This window comes from Coregonus clupeaformis, chromosome 30 (genome assembly GCF_020615455.1).
Source record: "Coregonus clupeaformis isolate EN_2021a chromosome 30, ASM2061545v1, whole genome shotgun sequence".
Classification (NCBI taxonomy): Eukaryota; Metazoa; Chordata; class Actinopteri; order Salmoniformes; family Salmonidae; genus Coregonus; species Coregonus clupeaformis.
In genome coordinates, this window is record NC_059221.1 from 4,854,250 (window position 1) to 4,878,968 (window position 24,719).

Below are 24,719 nucleotides of genomic sequence, written 5' to 3' on the forward strand. Positions count from 1 at the left end.
TGGTGGCTGACTAAATACTTTTTTTCCCCACTGTATATAGCAGATGTTATTGCGGGTGTAGCGAAATGCTTGTGTTCCTAGCTCCAACAGTGCAGTAATATCTAACAATACACAACAATACACAGTCGCTGATGCTACATGTCAGTGTGAATTATTTATCATATTTCCCCCCTTTCAGGGGTATAACATTACAATGTTATAGCTAATAGTCTATGTGTTTGTAGATCGACTGAAGTGAATGAACTTACAGCAGCCAATGGCTGGTGTCATTTTTGCTTGTTTTTGCTGTTCTCCAAATAGCATTTAAAAGTTTTTTAATTGTATAGAAATGCAGTAAATGAGCTTCGACTTTAAAATTGTTTCACTTCAGGCTCAGTCATTCTATAGATGAGCTCACATATGGCTTGCCTGGCACATCACTTGAGCACACTATTACCGTGCTATAATTTCCCTCAACTGAAATTGGCCATTCCCTCACTGCTCCCATCCAACCACAGCAGTAGATGATTGAATACATAAAAAACAGCCCTTGCAAATCCCACAATGCCTTTCATGTCCAAAATGACATTAACGTGTTGATTTATGTCGGGGTTATAGCAAAGGATAAAATAAGTGTCCGTGTTGAGGTAGCATAGTGTTGGTAGCCACTTTTACAACATGGAAGACTAAAACTAAGCGACCGATGGTTGCCATTTTGTGAACAGACTGAGTGCATTCTCACAGAGTGCAATGTAGGTGTTACTCTAAAGGCTTTGATACAATGGGACGAAATTATGGGTCGATTGCCAGTAAGAAATTCTGCCTCTTCTAGTCTGGAACCCTTGTCTCAGTACCTTTTGAAATGTACAGTCCATCAGGGTGGACGGGTGGACGGGTGGACGGGTGGACGGGTGGACGGACGCTGGGCAATATCCAACAGGTCTCCTTTCTCTCCTTGTATTCCTAACAGTCCTGGTCACAGAAGCTGGGCAGTTCCCTTAGCTCTGTCTTTTCACATATTGCTCCCTCCAGATACTCTCTCTGTTCTGCTCTCTCTCTCTCATTCTTGGGCGAATGTTAGTGCGCCGCTAAGTTGCGAGTCAGCCCTGGCTGTGTGGCGACGGTTTTGTGTGTATCCCTGCATGTGTTGCTCTGTCCACTGTAATACAGGCTGACATCACTGAGCTAGACCAGAGCACACACACACACACACACACACACATATATACAGACAGGGTGCCCAGATAGCGTAGGCTAGTGCAGTGATATCATATCACACTGCAAAGCCCCCTAATCTGCCTGTCTATCTCATAGACTTTGATAGGGGTTTACTTTTATGGTGGAGCTCTGCGTAATACTTTGGATAAAGTTGATATAGTCCATCATGTGAATAGATATTAGTTTTTAACAGTTTAATGTAGTTGAATGTGTTGAAATGCTTTTATTGTGGTGTAATTCAATATCATGGGAACTCTTTTAGACTGCGTCCTTCGTCACTCTGGGAAAATGGTTATATCTCAGTGAACGTTCTTGTGTGGTGTAGTTGTTCGTGTTTCTCCACTTCTGTAGAACTGTGCTTCTGTTATTGTATCTGAGGATGGAAGGAGGAGGGAGGGACATGGAGGAGGAGTGTGGACCTGTGTTCAGTGAATGGAGCGAGAGGAAGGGAGAATGAGAATGAGAAAGAGAGGAGGAGGAGAGGGATGAGGGAGGAACATACAGCATGTCAGAGAGAGAGAGAGAGAGAGAGAGAGAGAGAGAGAGAGAGAGAGAGCTGCCTAAAATACCAAAGAAAATGACTCACTATACTTAAACCCAGAGAGTCAACTGGTGCGGTGATCATACCTCCTTTGTGATATTATCGACAGCTTGGTACAAGCTCTACTATTCTATCTACACATCTTCTAACTTCCAAGCTTAGTTCTCTGTAGATACTTCTCACACTTTCAGTGCTGTTAAGGCCATGGCATCCCTAGGATGGTTCGTGGTGGTTCTAGTGGGCTTTTGGAGCCAGCTCAGCCCAAGTTGGGGAGCTAATAACGGGCTTGTTAGATACCGCTACCAACGCAGGAACTGCTACACCTGCTTCTATGGATACAATGGCTACAACACGGGACACATGCAGGGTGCAGGTGAGTGCTCTACCATAGTACATAGTTCAGGATATCAGTTCCCGTTGTGAGCAAGATCATGTCAAATGTGTCATCATGTGTACTGTATGATGTTAGCCTGTGTCACTTGAACCTCCTGGAATGCAAGGTAACCTCTAGTTTTTTATAAATTCTATCTAAGAGATTATCATTCAGAATCAAGGCTTCTGTGTGTACTCACATCTGACATGTAGACACATTGTCAGTGTGTGTGTGTGTGTGTGTTTGTTTGTTTGTTACAAAAACAATGCAATGCAACTTTTTTGTCCCATATAGGGCTGTGAACCTACATTAATGGCGTAACCTGCATTTATTTTAATGTTTAAAATTGTAATGGTGTGAGTGGAGTAATGGGACACGTATAAAGTACTTTGAAAGCAGGTAGGGATCAGGAGACACTACTGCTGCTGCAGTTAAGGGGAATATCCTGGACGATGACCTCTATGTGCCCTGTGCAGAAATGAGAGTGAGAGAGACAGACAGAGAGAGAGAGAGCGAGAGAGACCATGCAAGTCCATATTGAGGTAGTCCTTCTTGATTACAGAGGGAATTACAAAATAACAAATATGTGACCGACCGGCTCGATTCGATCTTATGTAGCAAAACTTGAAATTGTGTTTTTTACATTGGATAAAAGTAGAGACTCAGAGCTAGAAAATTGTATATCATACACTACAGTTGAGGAACAATGGGAAAGTAATTCTGCTTTGAAAGTTGATAAACTTGTAACCCCACTTTTGATAAAATGGCCCTTGAATGTTTTGGTACACCTACTGGAGAGCTCTTCTTTGTCTACACCCATTCAGCATCGTTCACACCCTCTTAAGCCTTAGCATTCACATGTAAGGCCATGTGCTAAACAGAGTGAGTACAGTAGTGTACTAAACAACCAAAGATTTCAAGACTAAAGGCTGGTTTATACTGTCTATCGACATGTCGTAGTGACATCATTAACATTCTATTGGCGTCCGACATCAAACTAAAAAAAATATAAACACAAAAACGACAGGCTGCATGACATCAGCAGCCTGGTGGTCCAAAACAGTGTAGCTGGTGTATTTTAACACCAGTAAACCCATCCACTTAAAAATGGATTCAGTATATGTCAATCTAGCAAACCAGGCAACTAAAAGCAACTTTCTAAACAATGTTTTGGTTCGTTTCTAGCTTGTTAGTTAGCTAGCTATCTAACGTTAAGTTAGCTGGCTAGCCAGTTCAAATAATGACTATATCATATAGCTGACAACGTCTTAAATTTAGCTAATTTGTATTTATTATTACAGGAAAATAAACTCACAACAACATCATTATTTACAAGTTAATGGTGAGCTAATTACAGAAAATACTTGGACACTGTCTCGTTGGCCTAACATTATATGCTAATTTGACTTTGGTGCAGGTCATTTTGTTCTTCACATTACGTCAAATAAAATCAACGTTTATTTATCAGGATACAGAAGGTGTAAATGGTATAGTGAAATGGTTACTTGCATAGTGGAGTCTTTTGTTTAGACATGTAGCTAGCTAGCTAAACAATGAACCATAATCCCAACTCATAACTTTACTCCCCTGCATGAATCTACAGGTAGCTAAAGCTAACCAACTAGGTTTAATGTTAGCTAGCTAGCTAACATTAGGCTATAACTAGCAATGCAAATGGTTCTGAGATACAAATAATATTACTACACAGATCATACATGTAACTTTAGCTAGCGAGCCAGCCAGCCAGCTAACATTAGCTAGCTAGCTAACAGTATGCTTTAATTTGCAATGAAAACAACTTTCTGACAAAATTTGAAACGTATAATATCTGAAAATGTAGCTATCTAGACTCTCTTACCCCTATACATGGATGAACGCTTCTCCCTCTATGTCACGGATGCCATGGTTGCCCTTAGTTTGAAGATGTAATCCGGACAGGTGTTTTATACAACAGCCTTCTGTGTGTTCTCTTTTCGACTCCCTCCACATATTTGCAATCAAACACCTCCATTTTCTCCATCTCCTTAGCTACCATACTCTGCTTCCACCGGGCATTCCACTGATTTCAAAACTCGGTCCTCCAGAAAGTGGAGAGCATTAGCAACACTTTTGCAGCTCTTTGTGATATCTTTCAAAAAGCTGCGTTAGAAAGGATTACCTACACATACTGAGCAGCTCATGTTATAGACAGAAGCGTGCTACATGGCAGACCAATCTGAACTCATCTCTCGGCATGTCCAGCCCATCCATTATCTCAGCCAATCATTGCTAGCGGGAAGGTTCCTGTCTTTTTCTGTGGCTAAACCATCTAGGCTCGTAATTTAACAATTTTATTCGTATTTACAGATGGCATACAAGTTTGTTATTATGGCACATTAAAGTTCACATGTTCCAGAAGGCATTTCTGCCAAATAACGCATTTAGATTTTAAAAAGATGTTTAGTTCAAATGCCTCTCCTGTGAAGTAGTGACATACGCCTAGTTTCTTGAAACAAGTCACATATTTCCATTTACTGGCCCCTGAAGCCTTCACTCTTCAACTCAATATTTTATAATGATCAAACAAGGAACATAATTGTTGGAGCGAAATACCCTTACTTTCAGTCTCATGATAAATGTTAATTAGAATCATGAAATATTGATTTATTGAATATAATTAAGAATATTGCATTATTAATTATGGAGTATGGTTGATGGAGTCATGTTTTGAGTTTTCTATTATGGTTATCATGGGTATTTGAAAGCAGTATGGAGCCTCACCTGGGGACACCCTTTTTCCCCTTGTTCCCCTTCCCTATACCTATTTAGTGGTTTGGTATTATGGCGGTGCCATACAGTCTCTTTTTGGTTGCTTTGGAAGCGGGTCTGACTGTGGCATCACATACCTGTAACCTCATGGCAAGTTTTGAATTGGATTACATATTGCCTTTATAACAATGTTTTACAGCTGTCAAAGCTTCGTCCTCCTAAATTGGAAAAATCTACAGATTCATTTTGGGAAGGTGGGATGGCAATGAAAAACCATCATGTCCTTGGATGCTTTAAGCATCCAGTATGGTGTGTTTATGCTACGGCCACAATCAGACGTGGCTGCATGAACACGGAGGAAATCGTATGACGTACATGAAAAAGCATTGACTCCATCCAAAGTTCTCAGACACAAAATCCCAGTGTCGGCACCCTAACTCTAGATGGTGTATCCCGCGACAGCATCAGGGGAGGGTGATATGAGAGTGTGAGATGTATGTTTTAGATTAGAGATTATAGACTACCTGGCATAGTCAATCTGCAGATGCAGCAGTTTCTTTGTTTCTTTGACTTGATGAATTCCTGGGATCCTCCTGATTTATGACAGTTGGACTTCTGTTGCTTTTTGATGCGTTTTATCATTGTCCAGTAAGAGTATGACAAGCACAGGGAGATCCTGGCATAAGAACACACGCACCCATGCACACACATTTATGTGCAAACGTACACACACACACAAACACATGCGCACACGCGCACATACACACACACATATGCTGATGTTACTTCCCAAAACCAAGGTTCTGCTGCACTCCATACTCCTAATCTTTTAAACAATGAGTGCCACAGAAGACCGCAGTCTTGTAACCACCAAGCTACATACTTTATAATCTCAGCCAAGTGTGTTCATGGTTCCAGTTCCAATCATGTTGATGCTGGCTGGAAGTGTGAGAGCGACCCTAGGGCAGCTGTTTAGGACATTACAACTGTGTTTTGTTGTGCTAGTCTGTGTGAATTTCATGGCTGTTAATGAAAGGTCAATGAGCAGTTGGTCAGAGCAACAGGGGCCAGTGGCTCCAATCCATATGAATAATCCTCTCATGTTGAGAAAAACATTCAGAGATATTTATATGGTAAACAGCTACGCTAGCACACGTGGGTGATTTGATTCCCTTGCCGTATTGCTCTCTTGCTGCAGTTGTTCTTTCTCAATTCAATTCAAAAGGCTTTATTGGCATGGGAAACATATGTTTCCATTGCCAAAGCAAGTGAAATAGATTATAAACAAAAGTGAAATAAACAATCAGAAATTAACAGTAAACATTACACTCACAAAAGTTTCAAAAGAATAGAGACATTTTAAATGTTATATTATGGATATGTACAGTGTTGTAACAATGTGCAAATAGTTGAAGTACAAAAGGGAAAATAAATAAACAGATAAATATGGGTTGTATTTACAATGGTCTTTGTGCTTCACTGGTTGCCCTTTTCTTGTGGCAACAGGTCACACATTTTGCTGCTGTGATGGCACACTGTGCTATTTCACCTAATAGATATGGGAGTTTATCTAAATTAGATTTTTTTTTAAATAATCTTTCTGGGTCTGTGTAATCTGAGGGAAATATGTGTCTCCAATATGGTCATACATTTGGCAGGAGGTTAGGAAGTGCAGCTCAGTTTCCATCTAATTTTGTGGGCAGTGTGCATATAGCCTGTCTTCTCTCTAGAGCCAGGTCTGCCTACGGCGGCTTCTTTCAATCAGTTTCCATCTAATTTTGTGGGCAGTGTGCATATAGCCTGTCTTCTCTCTAGAGCCAGGTCTGCCTACGGCGGCTTCTTTCAATAGCAAGGCTATGCTTACTGAGTCTGTATATAGTCAAAGCTTTTATTAGTTTTGGGTCAGTCATGGTTGTCAGGGATTCTGCCACTGTGTACTTTCTGTTTAGGGCCAAATAGCATTCCAGTTTACTCTGTTTTTTGGTTAATTCTTTCCAGTGTGTCAAGCAAAGGTGGCACCACAGGTTCCAAAGTGGTATGGCAAAATTCATATGTATTTTCTGGGGCCTGGAGTTTTTCCTGATCTTATGACCTGGTCAGGTAAAACTCTGGATCCTATTCATAGGCTATGACAAAATATTATTATTATTATAGATACACTACATGGCCAAAACTATGAGGACACGTGCTCGTCAAACATCTCATTCCAAAATCATGGGCATTAATATGGAGTTGGTCCCCCCTTTGCTGCTATAACAGTCTCCACTCTTCTGGGAAGGCTTTCCACTAGATGTTGGAACATTGCTGCGGGGACTTGCTTCCATTCAGCCACAAGAGCATTAGGTCGGTCGCTGATGTTGGGCGATTAGGTCTGGCTCACAGTTGGCGTTCCAATTCATCCCAAAGGTGTTCGATGGGGTTGAGGTCAAATCAAATCAAATTTGATTGGTCACATACACGTGTTTAGCAGATGTAATTGCAGGAGTAGTGAAATGCTTGTGTTTCTAACTCCGAAAGTGCAGTAATATCTAACAAGTAATATCTAACAATTTCACAACATATACCCAATGCACACAAATCTAAGTAAAGCAATTAAATTAAGAATAAATAAATAAATATATGGACAAGCAATGTCAGAGCAGCATAGACTAAGATACAGTAGAATAGTATAGAATACAGTATATACGTATGAGATGAGTAATGCAAGATATGTAAACATTATTAAAGTGACTAGTGTTCCATTTCTTAAAGTTGCCAGTGATTTCTAATCTATGTACACTGCTCAAAAAAATAAAGGGAACACTTAAACAACACAATGTAACTCCAAGTCAATCACACTTCTGTGAAATCAAACTGTCCACTTAGGAAGCAACACTGATTGACAATACATTTCACATGCTGTTGTGCAAATGGAATAGACAACAGGTGGAAATTATAGGCAATTAGCAAGACACCCCCAATAAAGAAGTGGTTCTGCAGGTGGTGACCAGAGACCACTTCTCAGTTCATATGCTTCCTGGCTGATGTCTTGGTCACTTTTGAATGCTGGCGGTGCTTTCACTCTAGTGGTAGCATGAGACGGAGTCTACAACCCACACAAGTGGCTCAGGTAGTGCAGCTCATCCAGGATGGCACATCAATGCGAGCTGTGGCAAGAAGGTTTGCTGTGTCTGTCAGCGTAGTGTCCAGAGCATGGAGGCGCTACCAGGAGACAGGCCAGTACATCAGGAGACGTGGAGGAGGCCGTAGGAGGGCAACAACCCAGCAGCAGGACCGCTACCTCCGCCTTTGTGCAAGGATGAGCAGGAGGAGCACTGCCAGAGCCCTGCAAAATGACCTCCAGCAGGCCACAAATGTGCATGTGTCTGCTCAAACGGTCAGAAACAGACTCCATGAGGGTGGTATGAGGGCCTGACGTCCACAGGTGGGGGTTGTGCTTACAGCCCAACACCGTGCAGGACGTTGGCATTTGCCAGAGAACACCAAGATTGGCAAATTCGCCACTGGCGCCCTGTGCTCTTCACAGATGAAAGCAGGTTCACACTGAGCACATGTGACAGACGTGACAGAGTCTGGAGACGCCGTGGAGAACGATCTGCTGCCTGCAACATCCTCCAGCATGACCGGTTTGGCGGTGGGTCAGTCATGGTGTGGGGTGGCATTTCTTTGGGGGCCGCACAGCCCTCCATGTGCTCGCCAGAGGTAGCCTGACTGCCATTAGGTACCGAGATGAGATCCTCAGACCCATTGTGAGACCATATGCTGGTGCGGTTGGCCCTGGGTTCCTCCTAATGCAAGACAATGCTAGACCTCATGTGGCTGGAGTGTGTCAGCAGTTCCTGCAAGAGGAAGGCATTTATGCTATGGACTGGCCCGCCCGTTCCCCAGACCTGAATCCAATTGAGCACATCTGGGACATCATGTCTCGCTCCATCCATTGCACCACAGACTGTCCAGGAGTTGGCGAATGCTTTAGTCTAGGTCTGGGAGGAGATCCCTCAGGAGACCATCCGCCACCTCATCAGGAGCATGCCCAGGCGTAGTAGGGAGGTCATACAGGCACGTGGAGGCCACACACACTACTGAGCCTCATTTTGACTTGTTTTAAGGACATTACATCAAAGTTGGATCAGCCTGTAGTGTGGTTTTCCACTTTAATGTTGAGGGTGACTCCAAATCCAGACCTCCATGGGTTGATACATTTGATTTCCATTGATAATTTTTGTGTGATTTTGTTGTCAGCACATTCAACTATGTAAAGAAAAAAGTATTTAATAAGATTATTTCATTCATTCAGATCTAGGATGTGTTGTTTAAGTGTTCCCTTTATTTTTTTTGAGCAGTGTATATAGGCAGCAGCCGCTAATGTGCTAGTGAAGGCTATTTAACAGTCTGATGGCCTTGAGAAATAAGCTGTTTTTCAGTCTCTCATTCCCAGCTTTGATGCACCTGTACTGACCTCGCCTTCTGGATGATAGCGGGGTGAACAGGAAGTGGCTCGGGTGGTTGTTGTCCTTGATGATCTTTTTGGCCTTCCTGTGACATTGGGTGCTGTAGGTGTCCTGGAGGGCTGGTAGTTTGCTGGAGGGCTCTGTGCAGGCCAGTCAAGTTCTTCCACACCGATCTCGACAAACCATTTCAGTATGGACCTCACTTTGTGCACGGGGGCATGTCATGCTGAAACAGGAAAGGGCCATCCCCAAACTGTTGCCACAAAATTGGAAGCACAGAATCATCTAGAATGTCATTGTATGCTGTATCGTTAAGATTTCCCTTCACTGGAACTAAGGGGACTAGCCCGAATCATGAAAAACAGCCCCAGGACATTATTCTTCCTCCATCAAACTTTACAGTTGACACTATGCATTCGGGCAGGTAGTGTTCTCCTGGCATTCGCCAAACCCAGATTAGTCCGTCGGACTGCCAGATGGTGAAGTGTGATTCATCACTCCAGAGAACGCATTTCCACTGCTCCAGAGTCCAATGCCGGCGATTTTTACACCACTCCAGTCGATGCTTGGCATTGCGCATGGTGATCTTAGGCTTGTGTGCGGCTGCTCGGCCATGGAAACCCATTTCATGAAGCTCCCGACAAACAGTTTTTGTGCTGACATTGCTTCCAGAGGCAGTTTGGAACTCGGTAGTGAGTGTTGCAACCGAGGACAGCCCTATTTTTACGTGCTACGCAATTTAGCACTGGGCGGTCCAGTTCTGTGAGCTTGTGTGGCCTACCACTTCGCGGCTGAGCCGTTGTTGCTCCTAGACGTTTCCACTTCACAATAACAGCACTTACAAATTTGACGAACTGACTTGTTGGAAAGGTGGTATCCTATGACGGTGACACGTTGAAAGTCACTGAGCTCTTCAGTATGGGCCATTCTACTACTGTTTGTCTATGGAGATTGCATGGCTGTATGCTCGATTTTACACACCTATCAGCAACAGGTGTGGTTGAAATAGCCGAATCCACTAATTTGATGGGTGTCCACACACTTGGCCATGTAGCGTAGCTTCCCTTTTTTCATCTGTGCTATGACTAAAGGGCTGGGTTTTTTCGGGTCATGTGAATTAGAAACACTCCTGGCCTAAGGTGGATCAAACCCTTTCAAACTACTACAAAGCCATTCTGAATCTGATATCAAAAGAGCCAGAGACAACAACTTCAATGGACAACATACTTTGTAGTTTGGTGAACTACTATATCGGGGCAGAGTGTTATGCAAAGAATAGTTACAATGTCTTTAAATATAAATTCCGGCACTTTTCAACCTCATATCATTATCTCCACCACAATAACAGTGTCTACATATGTGAAAATGGCGTGTTCCAGACATGGCACATCAGTACAGTTTCTTGGCAATTTCTCGCATGGTAATAGCCTTCATTTCTCTGAACAAGAATAGACTGACGAGTTTCAGAAGAAAGTTATTTGTTTCTGGCCATTTTGAGCCTGTAATCGAACCCACAATTGCTGATGCTCCAGATACTCAACTAGTCTCAAGAAGGCCAGTTTTATTGCTTGATGGCACCACACCAGATTAAAAAGTACTGGGGAAAATGCTGTCTCACCACAAGTTTTCCGGAAGCTCTGGTGTCAAGTAATTGTCTTTTTGTTTTCTCATGATTTGGTTGGGTCTAATTGTGTTACTGTCCTGGGACTCTATGGGGTCTGTTTGTGTTTGTGAACAGAGCCCAAAACTGAGGGGACTCTTCTCTACGTTAATCTCTCTGTAGGTGAGGGCTTTGTTATGGAAGGTTTGGGATCGCTTCCTTTTAGGTGGTTGTAGAACTCACTGGCTCTATTCACACACTCACTCACACTCACTCACTCACTCACTCACTCACTCACTCACTCACTCACTCACTCACTCACTCACTCACTCACTCACTCACTCACTCACTCACTCACTCACTCACTCACTCACTCACTCACTCACTCACTCACTCACTCACACACACACACACACACACACACACACACACACACACACACACACACACACACACACACACACACACACACACACACACACACACAGTGCGTCAATTGAGCCTCCCATCAGCGCTCCGGGCCACAGCAATAAGATTCTTTGCAGATCTGGCAGGGGCATCCTCATTAGTCTGTAGTGCCTGCATGTGTTCAATTAGTACACTGTTTGGGAGGCTCACTTTGTATACACTGTATATGTAAATGTGTAGACTATGTACTGTATACAGTGTAACATAATGTCCTTTAATGTACTGAAACTGGACAGACACAGACAAGCAAATACACAGTATGTTACTGTAGCAACCAGAGAGAACAGATTTAGATGGAAAGCTGTTGTTCCTTATTCTCCTGCTTTATTAACAATTCTTAGGTCTGATAGTGAGTGCGCGTGCGTGTGAGTGCTTGCCAGTCTGTGCTTGCCAGTGTGTGAAGTCTGCGTGGCAGGTTTCATGAATCCCTGCTTTCCATCAGTGTTGATGTGGCTTCGGATTTGATCTCCTTGTTGGCAGTGTCCTATGAAAACCTGCCAGGTCTTGCATACACTAACAGCCTTTATGAAATGCCTCGAAGCAGAATGATCGATGAAACAATGATAATCTCTCAAATTGAAATGTGGAGTCTTAACGTTCACAATCCGTGAATGGCCATTTTGTCTGCCATCGTTTCATATGAGAGTCATCGTCACCTTCATGTTTCACCCTGTAATTATCAAGAGGATATAAGTCCCCTGTAGCTCAGTTGGTAGAGCATGGCGCTTGCAACGCCAGGGTTGTGGGCTTGTTTCCCACAGGGGGCCAGTATGAAAAATGTATGCACTCACTAACTGTAAGTCGCTCTGGATAAGAGTGTCTGCTAAATGACTAAAATGTAAATGTAAAATGTTATGGAGCTGATGCTCAGACCAGATTCTGTTCAGTTGTAATGTGAAGAAAAGTTAACGCTGTTAACTTCCCTCTTAAAAAATGACAGATGCCTTTGCCCATTGGGGTAAGAAACAAATTGCATGTCAAAGTGCCTACCCCCTTAAGACAATGATTTGCAACCCTGATCTCTTGCCGACAGAATGTTAATGTGGTTGCCAGCGCAGTGAGAAATACATTACTAGCGCCTATTGTACAGTATATCATCCCAGAAGTCCCTGTCATCACAGTGATGCTGCTGGCCATCTAAGTATGGTGGCCCCCAGGGTCAGACATAGTTATTTATCTCCTGGAGGAGAATAGGCAGGCCTTTAATCATCATCACAGGAGTACTACCTAGTCCTGAGTGCAATTAGGCCCTTTTTATCATGGGCTGCCTCAGAGAGTGTGCCAGACTGTCTGATGAGCTGTCTGGACACGTCTGCCTTCCTTCTTCAGAGAGAGACTGACCTCTAATCAATGCTGCAGTCAAGTGCCCTTGACTGTGCTCTTATAGCCTACCTTACCCTCCTCTACCTTACAGCACTCCATGGAGTGGTCTGGCACTGCTTTGTGTTTATCAAGAAAGGCCACCCATTCCATTCCACTGTTAAAGGGCAATATTTCACCACTTTTCAACCTCATATTAATTATCTATAAACAAATCAAATTGTATTTGTCACATACACGTGTTTAGCAGATGTTATTGCGGGTGTAGCGAAATGCTTGTGCTTCTAGCTCCGACAGTGCAGTAATATCTAACAAGTAATATCTAACAATTTCACAACATATACCCAATACACACAATTCTAGTAAGGAATGGAATTTAAGAATATATACATATATGGACAAGCAATGACAGAGCGGCATGGACTAAGATACAGTAGAATATTATAGAATGCAGTTTATACATATGAGATGAGTAATGCAAGATATGTAAACATTATTAAAGTGACTAGTGTTCCATTTCTTAAAGTGGCCAGTGATTTCAAAAGGTAGCAGCAGCCTCTAATGTGCTAGTGATGGCTATTTAACAGTCTGATGGCCGAGATATAAGCTGTTTTTCCTTCTCTCGGTCCCAGCTTTGATGCACCTGTACTGACCTCGCCTACTGGATGATAGTGGGGTGAACAGGCAGTGGCTCGGGTGGTTGATGTCCTTGATTATCTTTTTGGCCTTCCTGTGACATCGGGTGCTGTAGGTGTCTTGGAGGGCGGGTAGTTTACCCCTGGTAATGCGTCCGGCAGACCGCACCACCCTCTGGAGAGCCCTGCAGTTGCGGGAGGTGCAGTTGCCGTACCAGGCGGTGATACAGCCCGACAGGATGCTCTCAATTGTGCATCTGTAGAAGTTTGTGAGGGTTTTAGGTGTCAAGCCAAATTTCTTCAGCCTCCTGAGGTTGAAGAGGCTCTGTTGCACCTTCTTCCCCACACTGTCTGCGTGGGTGGACCATTTCAGTTTGTCAGTCATGTGTACGCCAAGGAACTTGAAGCTTTCCACCTTCTCCACTGCGGTCCCGTTGATGTGGATAGAGGGGTGCACCCTCTGCTGTTTCCTGAAGTCCACGATCATCTCCTTTGTTTTGTTGACGTTGAGTGAGAGGTTATTTTTTTGGCACCACACTCCCAGAGCCCTCACCTCCTCCTTGTTGGCGGTCTCGTCCTTGTTGGTAATCAAGCCAACTACTGTTGTGTCGTCTGCAAACTTGATGATTGAGTTGGAGGCGTGCTTGGCCACGCAGTCATGGGTGAACAGGGAGTACAGGAGGGGGCTGAGCGCGCACCCTTGTTGGGGCCCCAGTGTTGAGGATCAGTGAAGTGGAGATGTTGTTTCTTACCTTCACCACCTGAGGGCAGCCCGTCAGGAATTCCAGGACCCAGTTGCACAGGGTGGGGTTCAGACCCAGGGCCTCAAGCTTAATGATGAGCTTGGAGGGTACTATGGTGTTGAAAGCTGAGCTATAGTCAATGAACTGCATTCTTACATAGGTATTCCTCTTGTCCAGATGGGATAGGGCAGTGTGCAGTGTGATGGCGATTGCATCGTCTGTGGATCTATTGGGGCGGTAAGCAAATTGGAGTGGGTCTAGGGTGACCGGTAAGGTAGAGGTGATATGATAGTGACTAGTCTCTCTAAGCACTTCATGATGAGAGGTCGGTGCTACGGGGCGATAGTCATTTAGTTCAGTTACCTATGCGTTCTTGGGTACAGGAACAATGGTGGCCATCTTGAAGCATGTGGGAACAGCAGACTGGGAATGGGAGAGATTGAATATGTCCGTAAACACACCAGCCAGCTGGTCTGCGCATGCTCTGAGGACGCGGCTAGGGATGCCATCTGGGCCAGCAGCCTTGCGGGGGTTAACATGCTTAAATGTCTTACTCACATCGGCCACGGAGAAGGAGAGGCCACAGTCCTTGGTAGTGGGCCTCGTCGGTGGCACTGTGTTATCCTCAAAGCGGGCGAAGAAGGTGTTTAGCTTGTCTGGAAGCGAGACGTTGGTGTCGGTGACGTGGCTGGTTTTCTTTTTGTAGTCCATGATTGTCTGTAGACCCTGCCACATACGTCTCGTGTCTGAGCCGTTGAATTGCGACTCCACTTCGTCTCTATACTGATGTTTTGCCAGTTTAATTGCCTTGCGGAGTGAGTAGCTACACTGTTTGTATTCTGCCATATTCCCAGTAACCTTGCCATGGTTAAATGCGTTGGTTCGCGCTTTCAGTTTTGCGCGAATTCTGTCATCTATCCACGGTTTCTGGTTAGGGTAGGTTTTAATAGTCACAGTGGGCACAACATCACCTATACACTTCCTGATAAACTCAGTTACCATTTCAGTGTATTTGTCTTATCCCAGTCCGCGTGATCAAAACAATCTTGAAGCATGGATTCCGATTGGTCAGACCAGCGTTGAATAGTCCTTAGCACGGGTACTTCCTGTTTCTGCCTATAGGAAGGGAGGAGCAAAATGGAGTCATGGTCAGATTTGCCGAAAGGAGGGCGGGAGAAGGCCTTATAAACAGCTCCAGCACCATACCAGAGTCTACATATGTGAAAACGGCCATTTGGAAGACCACAATGTTAAGATTCATTTTTTAATTTTTTGTAATTTTCCATAATTAGTTTCTGTATACATGTACAGTTGGTAATGTGTCGTTAACTTGAAATATGAGTGTTTCACTTTGAGTAATGCTGCTTTTCCATGGTACGAGGTAGACGGTAGACGGCAAACCAGATGTCATTGTTTTCAATGAGAGAATGACGGTAAATGCCGTTGAGGCTGGCGGTGAATGCCTTCAGCCGCCACGGTAGACGGGACTTGCCGCCAGAGTTCAAATATTTCAACTTTTGCTGTCTGCCGTAGCATTGTTTTCTACAGGATGTTGGTTTACCGAAATCACCATAGCAACGCATACTGTCGTACTGGCTTGCTTTTGCCGTCACTGTCTTTCTTGCTTTCTTGTCCCACTATGACTATTTTTTTTACATCCCTCGTCTAAACGCAGCATAAAACTCCTTGTTTGGCTCCTGAATGTTAAAGCAATGAAACTAAGATCCCTGCACCCTTAATTTCTTAGCTTCATCGTGGCGTTTTTCTGCTTCCATCTCTTGTCGTTCCACTAATTTCTGTGTTTTTATTTTGACTCTCTCCATCCAGTCCCAGTCTCAAGACCCTCCAGCAGCAAATTATTGGCTGTGAGAAGTAGCAACATTTTCAAATCCTTATAGCATTTACATGCTGCGTCTGGGAACAGCTGCATCTGGGAACATTGATTGTGTCTGGGGTTCAAATGGCTGTAAATACAATTTGAGGATGAAAGAGAATAGCTTCGTAAATAAAGACATTTGTTTTACAAACTGTTTGTTTTGTCTGTTAATGGACTTTCAGATCATTTGAACTGACGACCTTGACCTCACCCAGACACAACACTTGATTAGGCTATTTGGCCCAATGCCACATGAAGTGCAGTTATTCCCGCATATGCACATTCAACAAATACCAAACCCGACAAAAACTTTGCCGCTGGCCAACACTCTGCTCTGACACACAAACAAAATGTTCCAATGTTTCCCTCCTCTAGATAAATAGATTGAGCGTTGCTGTAACTCTCCAAACCCCTCATGCTACCGAGATAAATCCACTGGTACGATCAACAATGCCTGACACACTAAATCCCTGGCTGATCACTCCAGGCATTTACTGCTTATCACACTGCCCAGTTTTAATGGCCACTGGGCCACTCTCCACTCTCCACTCCTGGGCCAAAGCCAGATCCTTTCTTCCACCTTTTATAACGTCCTCTGGTGGCTCATTCAGGCCCATGCCCCCAAGTAGACCCTAATATAGCACCAGACGTGAAAACAACAGAGGACAACAGAGGACATCCGAGTTTAACAGCGTTTGTGTCAAAAGCCAAATTCCTTCTATTTCTCGTTCTGGCTTTCGTAGTTTTGTTTTGGTACTCTCTGGTTTTGTTGAAGTTGGAAGTGTAGTGGATGTCTGCATGTCAGATGGTTTCTCATAGGCTTGAAAGGCAAGCCGCGTGACCACAGTGTCTTGAAATGATAACAGTAATGCGTGTCAGTGTCATTGTGGAATGCTGCTTGACATTGTGGAAAGATGTCTGTATATCAAAGAAACCAAGGAAAACATGTTTGTTCTCCATAAATTACTTAGAAAATGTCACTTGATGGCTTTAATGAAGTCAACAACTCTCTTCATAGAGACATACTGTACTTGACGTGACTGTTGTTTGCTGCCACATGTATCTTGTTGATTGTATTGATGTGGCTCCTTAGGATAACAAAAGTGTAGCTTATAGAGCAATATCCACTGTGCAGGAAAGAAACCATTATGTTTTTGATAGGCACAGGTTTGTGCTGAGTATGTATTTTCCCATGGTAGTGCTCTTTGAAGCAGTATTATCCAGAAGAGAGGACCTTCAAACGGGCCCCTGAAGAACACCTAATGTCATAGGGGCCCCTGGATAAAGGCATAGAGAATCATTGAACTTTGACATGTTAAGGACAGATAAAACTGGCTGTTATGGAGAGGAACTGGATGACATGTTTGCAGCCTTTGAGGAGGCTTGAATGGGGCCCTATGGTAATTTTCCATTGCCATTCCTGATCCAGGGAGTAACACTAACTTTTGTTGAAATAAATGGGATAGATATACTCCACTGTAGTGGTTGGTTGTCAAGATGCCGTAGGCTTTCCATGCTTTGATGGAATTTTCACAGGGCTTCTGTGGTTAGAGGGCTGGTTTTGTACATGTGTGCGTGTGTGTTTACTGGCCCTCCAGTGCTTGCTTTGCTAATTGTCCTGGCCTTCGTCCATCTGTCTACAGTTACCACCTGGCCCCATGAGATTGGCATGCGCCTGTATTTCTTGCTGATTGCTCTGTGTGTCTAAGGCTTCTCTATAAGAGGCTTGCAGGGCTTCTGGGGTTTAGGCAGAGCTCTTCCACTCCAGTACACTGTACAGCGAGAGCTCTTCCACTACAATACACTGTACAGCGAGAGCTCTTCCACTACAGTACACTGTACAGCGAGAGCTCTTCCACTACAATACACTGTACAGCGAGAGCTCTTCCACTACAGTACACTGTACAGCGAGAGCTCTTCCACTACAATACACTGTACAGCGAGAGCTCTTCCACTACAGTACACTGTACAGCGAGAGCTCTTCCACTACAGTACACTGTACAGCGAGAGCTCTTCCACTACAATACGCTGTACAGCAGAGCTCTTCAACTACAATACACTGTACAGCGAGAGCTCTTCCACTACAATACACTGTACAGCGAGAGCTCTTCCACTACAATACGCTGTACAGCAGAGCTCTTCAACTACAATACACTGTACAGCGAGAGCTCTTCCACTACAATACGCTGTACAGCAGAGCTCTTCAACTACAATACGCTGTACAGCGAGAGCTCTTCCACTACAATACGCTGTACAGCGAGAGCTCTTCCACTACAATACGCTGTACAGTGAGAGCTCTTCCACTACAATACACTGTACAGCGAGAGCTCTTCCACTACAATACACTGTACAGCGAGAGCTCTTCCACTACAATACACTGTACAGCGAGAGCTCTTCCACTACAGTACACTGTACAGCGAGAGCTCTTCCACTACAATACGCTGTACAGTGAGAGCTCTTCCACTACAATACACTGTACAGCGAGAGCTCTTCCACTACAATACACTGTACAGCGAGAGCTCTTCCACTACAATACAATCACACTGATTTGTTTATGATTTGCAGTATGTTTCTCACTCTCTGCTCTTTGTCATTTTTCGGCCACAGATGTTGACGAGTGTCAGGTCCACAACGGAGGCTGCCAGCACCGATGCATCAACACCAGAACCTCGTTCTACTGCGAATGCAACCCGGGCACCCGTCTGCACACAGATGGCCGGACCTGCATCGGTAAGGTGTAGGGTGAAATTGCCCTTAGACCAGCGGTTCCAAAACTAGGGGTCGCCTGTTTCACATGGGGTCGCCTGATATGAAAATAGGGTTGCAGGATTTCTTTTTTTTACCCAAAAATGTTTTTTTTTTTTTTTGTATCTCAAAATCATTAATGTGGTTACCCTTAAAAATCTAAATGAAAACTATTGAAATCTAAAAGATACAATTCAATCAGAGTGCCCTTAGAACGTGGGAAAAGGCCGCACTTGACTGTTGCGCTTGAATCGGAATGATTCAAGTGCAACAGTCAAGTGCGGCCTTTCGTGCTTTCATGTGACCGAATGCTGCAGACAAAGCATTCACGGGTCATTACGCAGGAGTTTTGGTTACTGACTCAAAGGGAATACCCTGCCGTCTCCCTCAGAGCATTAAAACTCATGGTACCCTTCGCCAGCTCATATCTGTGTGAAGCTGGAGTCAGCAGTGCTCTCGTCTGCATTAAAACCAAATATCGATCCAGGTTGGATGTGACAGCAGTGATGAGGTGCGCACTGTTGACCACGCTCCCTGACTTTGAGAAGCTCTGACGCGACATGCATCAAGCACACCCATCTCATCAGTGATGGTGAGAGATAATGTCAGACTAATTTGCAATTGACTGTCTACCTCCACATTAAAAGTGTGTGATCGTGAGTTGAGAAGACAATTAGAAATACTGTTAGAATATTTTGCAATTGACTGCCGTAGCCCTAAATAAAAATGTCAACATTGGCTGTTAATTACATATTTTTTTGTGGTTGGGGCCGTGAGAATAGTCAGATATCAAAATGTAGTCGTGGAAGAAAAAAGTTGGGGAACACCTGCCCTAGACGGTGACCTTGGGTCAGTTTTGCATTTCCCCACTAATGGTTAAGGTTAGGCTTGGGGGAGGGGAAGCTGATTCTAGGGCTCTACCTAGGGGAACTTCACCCTGGAGCCATCAGTGAGACCTAAAGGGCTGTGGAGGGGTCACCTAAGGTCAACCAAGGTCAGGGGTGAGGGGGGTTGGGAGTGATAGGGGTTTGGGATGAAAGAGGTGGATCTGGTCCAACGCGCTGGCTGTATCCCATTGTTGCCCTCACCATCTGGAAGCTAGGCTATGGTAGAAGCTGGGACTCACATCAAAGCAGGGAAAGGGGTCTTCACCTTCTGCTTGTGTCAAAAGTGGGAATCAAAGAGTCTGTTGTGCTGGCAAAAGAGGTGTTTTCCCACTGTTCTCTAGCAGCCCTTACAGAGCAGGTTTGTGTCTGGGCATATATAGTAGCGCAGTGTCTGCCTCTCTCTTTTCTCTTTCTGTCTCTCTCACACGCATACACACATACACACAGACACACAGACACACTCAGAGAGCTCCTATTCTCTCAGGGCTATGGCACACAACAACAACATGTCAGGTTAACTCAAATCAAATCCCATTTTATTTGTCATATGCACCGAATACAACTGGTGTAGACTTTACCGTGAAATGCTTTCTTATGAGCCCTTCCCAACAATGCAGAGTTTAATCCACTCGAGTCGATTGACGCACTGGTGTATCAATCTAAGTAACATAATAAAAAAATCCCCATTAAAATCTGTCAGTTTAAGCTAGAGATATCTGTTTTTTTTGCATTGGATGAGTCTCAATCCACTGCATCCGCCGATGTCGCACTTCCGCATCTGCAGTGAAAGGTGGTAGTGCTAGAGCGGTGTTTGTCAGACCATGGACATCCCAAAAATCAGTCTTCTCACTAAACGTCTGTAGAGTCCGAACGGTTTGACCTACAAACTACTATGGAAAGGGGAGACTCACACAAATGAAGGTGTTCCCCGTTTTGCTCTATGACCCCTCACAAGTGTCAGGGGACTCGTCTGAAGGTAACTGGTACCAGTTAAAAAAATTGTTTTTAAGTATGAAGGTAGTTTTGTGCCTACCCAAATTATGTGTATAAATATATATATATATATATATATATATATATATATATATATATATATATATATATATATATATATATATATATATATTCCCTGAGCTTTCTTATATCTCCTAGATATAGGACAAACACAAAAAACATGTTTCTTATGCTGAATTTTTTGACTGTCTTTTTTGCTATTTATGAATGTGTTATTCAATGCATTTCTCTGGGCTATAGTAATAAAGGCCAAATTCAATATTTTATCAAATAATTGTTTTATTTTTTATACCTAAAGCGGTCCTACAGCTCAAAATCAAAATGCTAAATGATCCGTAGTATGACCATATTAAAACAATTCCATATGTCAGCTTAGAATTAAGAATTACAAAGAAAAAGAAACACAATAGGAACAAAATAAAATACAGAGGAATGGAGCTACAGTACAGTTGAAGTCGGAAGTTTACATACACCTTAGCCAAATACATTTAAACTCCGTTTTTCACAATTCCTGACATTTCTCCAAAAAGTACGATCTTTGTCCCCATGTGCAGTTGCAAACCATAGTCTGGCTTTTTTGGGCGATTTGGAGCAGTGGCTTCTTCCTTGCTGAGCGGTCTTTCAGGTTATGTCGATATAGGACTCGTTTTACTGTGGATTTAGATACTTTTGTACCTGTTTCCTCCAGCATCTTCACAAGGTCCTTTGCTGTTGTTCTGGGATTGATTTGCACTTTTCGCACCAAAGTACGTTCATCTCTAAGAGACAGAACGCGTCTCCTTCCTGAGCGGTATGAATAATGCGTGGTCCCATGGTGTTTATACTTGCGTACTATTGTTTGTACAGATGAATGTGGTACCTTCAGGCGTTTGGAAATTGCTCCCAAGGATGAACCAGACTTATGGAGGTCTACAATTTTTATTTTGAGGTCTTGGCTGATTTCTTTTGATTTTCCCATGATGTCAAGCAAAGAGGCACCGAGTTTGAAGTTAGGCCTTGAAATACATCCACAGGTACACCTCCAATTGACTCAAAGGATGTCAATTAGCCTATCAGAAGCTTCTAAAGCCATTACATCATTTTCTGGAATTTTCCAAGCTGTTTAAAGGCACAGTCAACTTAGTGTATGTAAACGTCTGAACCACTGAATTTGTGATACAGTGAATTATAAGTGAAATAATCTGTCTGTAAACAATTGTTGGAAAAATTACTTGTGTCATGCACAAAGTAGATGTCCTAACCGACTTGCCAAAACTATAGTTTGTTAACAAGAAATTTGTGGAGTGGTTGAAAAACGAGTTTTAATGACTCCAACCTAAGTGTATGTAAACTTCTGACTTCAACTGTATATACAGGGAATACCAGTACCAGATCAATGTGCAGAGGTACGAGGAATTTCAGGTAGGTATGTACAGTACAGTGCCTTCAAAGTATTCACACAGCTTTACTTTTTCCACATTTTGTTGTGTTACAGCCTGCATTTAAAATTGATTAAATTGAGATTGGTTGTCACTGACCTACACACAATATCCCATAATTTCAAAGTGGAATTATGTTTTTCGAATTTCTTTACAAATTAATAAAAAATGAAAAGAATGAATTGGCTTGAGTCAATAAGTATTCAACCCGTTTGTTATGGCAAACCTAAATAAGTTCAGGAGTAAAAATATGCTTAACAAGTCACATAATAAGTTGCATGAATTCACTCTGTGTGCAATAATCGTTTTTAACATCTCTGTACCCCACACATACAATTATCTGTAATGTCCTGCAGTCGAGCAGTGAATCTCAAACACAGATTCAACCACAAAGACCAGGGAGGTTTTCCAATGCCACGCAAAGGGCACATATTGGTAGATGGGTCAAAATAAAAAAGGCAGACATTGAATATCCCTTTGAGCATGGGGAAGTTATTAATTACACTTTGGATGGTGTATCAATACACCCAGCCACTACAAAGATACAGCTGTCCTTCCTAACTGAGTTGCCGGAGAGGAAGGAAACTGTTCAGGAATTTCACCATGAGGCCAATGGTGACTTTAAAACAGTTACAGAGTTCAATGGCTGTGATAGGAAAAAACTGAGGATGGATCAACAACATTGTAGTTACTCCACAATACTAACATAATTTACAGAATTGACAGAGTGAAAATAAGGAAGCCTGTACGGAATAAAACTATTCCAAAACATGCATCCTGTTTGCAAAAAGGCACTAAAGTAATATTGCACAAAAATTGTCAAAGCACTTAACTTTTTGTCCAGAAACAAAGTGTTATGTTTGGGGCAAATCAGGCAAAATCCTATAGGAAAACTGGTTCAGTCTGGTTTCCACCAGACACTGGGAGATTAATTCAATTTTCAGCAGGACAATAACCTAAAACACAAGGCCAAATCTACACTGGAGTTGCTTACCAAGAAGACAGTGAATGTTCATGAGTGGCCAAGCTACAGTTTTGACTTAAATCTGCTTGAAAGTCTATGGCAAGACTTGAAAATGGTTGTGCTTAGGGTCGTTGTCCTGTTGGAAGGTAAACCTTTGCCCCAGTCTGAGGTCCTGAGCGCTCTGGAGCAGTTTTTTTTATCAAGGATCTCTCTGTACTTTGCTCCGTTCATCTTTCCCTCAATCCTGACTAATCTCCCAGTCCCTGCCGCTGAAAAACATCCCCACAGCATGACGCTGCCACCACCATGCTTCACAGTAGGGATGGTGCCAGGTTTCCTCCAGACGTGACGCTTGCCATTCAGGCCATTAAGTTCAATCTTGGTTTCATCAGACCAGAGAATCTTGTTTCTCATGGTCTGACAGTCCTTTAGGTGCCTTTTGGCAAACTCCAAGCTGGCTGTCATGTGCCTTTTACTGAGGAGTGGCTGAATACTTATGTAAATAAGGAATTTCAGTTTTTTATTATTTAATACATTTGCAAAGATTTCTACAAACCTGTTGTCACTTTGTCATTATGGGGTATTGTGTGTAGATTGATGAGGAAAAACATTAATTTAATCCATTTTAGAATAAGGCTGTAATGTAACAAAATGTGGAAAAAGTCAAGGGGTCTGAATACTTTCCGAATGCACAGTATATATAGTCTAATGACTGTGCATAGGGTCAGTGCAGATATTTTGGGTACCATTAATTGACTATTTAGCAGTCTGGCTATTTAGCAGGCTTGGGGGTAGAAGCTGTCTCGGAGCCTGTTGGTCTGAGAGCAGAGGCTCCGGTACCATTTGCCGGACTGTAGCAGAGTGAACAGTCTATGGCTTGGGTGGCTGGAGTCTTTGTACATTTTTCAGGCCTCCCTCTGACACCGCCTGATATAGAGGTCCTCCAGTGATGTACTGGGCTGTCCGCACCACCCTCTGTAGCGCTTTGCGGTCAAGTGTGGTGCATTTGCCATACCAAGCCGTGATGCAGTTAGTCAAGATGCTCTCGATGGTGTTGCTGTATAACTTTTTGAGGATCCGAGGGCCCATGCCAAATATTTTCAGCCTTCTGAGGGGGAAGAGGCGCTGCCGTGCCCGCTTCACGACTGTGCGGGTGTGTGTGGACCAGGTTAGGTCCTTAGTGATGTGGATGCAAAGGAATTTGAAGCTCTCAACCCGGTCCACAACAGCCCCGCTCCACAACAGCCCCTCTTTCTCCTATAGTCCACAATCAGCTCCTTGGTCTTACTGATGTTGAGGGAGAGGTTGTTGTCCTGGCACAACACTGCTAAGTCTCAGACTGGGACAAGGAGAGATTGCAAATGTCTGTGAAGACACTTGCCATTTGGTCTGCGCATGCTTTGAGAACGCCCCCTGGTATTCCGTCTTGTGATTGCTAACCTGTTTAAACGTTTTGCTCACGTCGGCCATGGAGAGCGAGATCACACAGTCATCCGGAAGAACAGGGGCTTTCATTCAAGGCACAGTGTTATATTCCTCGAAGCAAGCATTAAAGACATTTAGCTCGTTTGGGAGTTCTGCATCGCATGGCTTGGTTTCCTTTTGTAATTCGTTATCGTTTGCAAGCCCTGTCACATACGATGAGCGTCGGCGCAAGTGTAATAGGACTCCACCTTTCTCCTATATTGTCCTTTAGCATGTTTGATGTCTTGTCAGAGGTCATAGTGGGCTTTCTTGTA

The 24,719-nt window shown here is 43.5% G+C and overlaps 1 protein-coding gene across 1 annotated transcript in view; it reads left to right on the forward strand.

Moving 5' to 3' along the window:
• The first annotated feature begins 1,809 nt into the window (after positions 1–1,809).
• The window catches only part of LOC121546508 (multiple epidermal growth factor-like domains protein 6), a 119,991-nt gene continuing 97,081 nt past the window's right edge, over positions 1,810–24,719 (forward strand). Inside the window, exons 1-2 of the mRNA XM_041857771.1 lie at positions 1,810–2,111; positions 18,560–18,682. Coding sequence (XP_041713705.1) covers positions 1,943–2,111; positions 18,560–18,682 — 292 coding nt within the window. The 5' untranslated portion in view covers positions 1,810–1,942. The remainder of the gene's footprint in view (positions 2,112–18,559; positions 18,683–24,719) is intronic.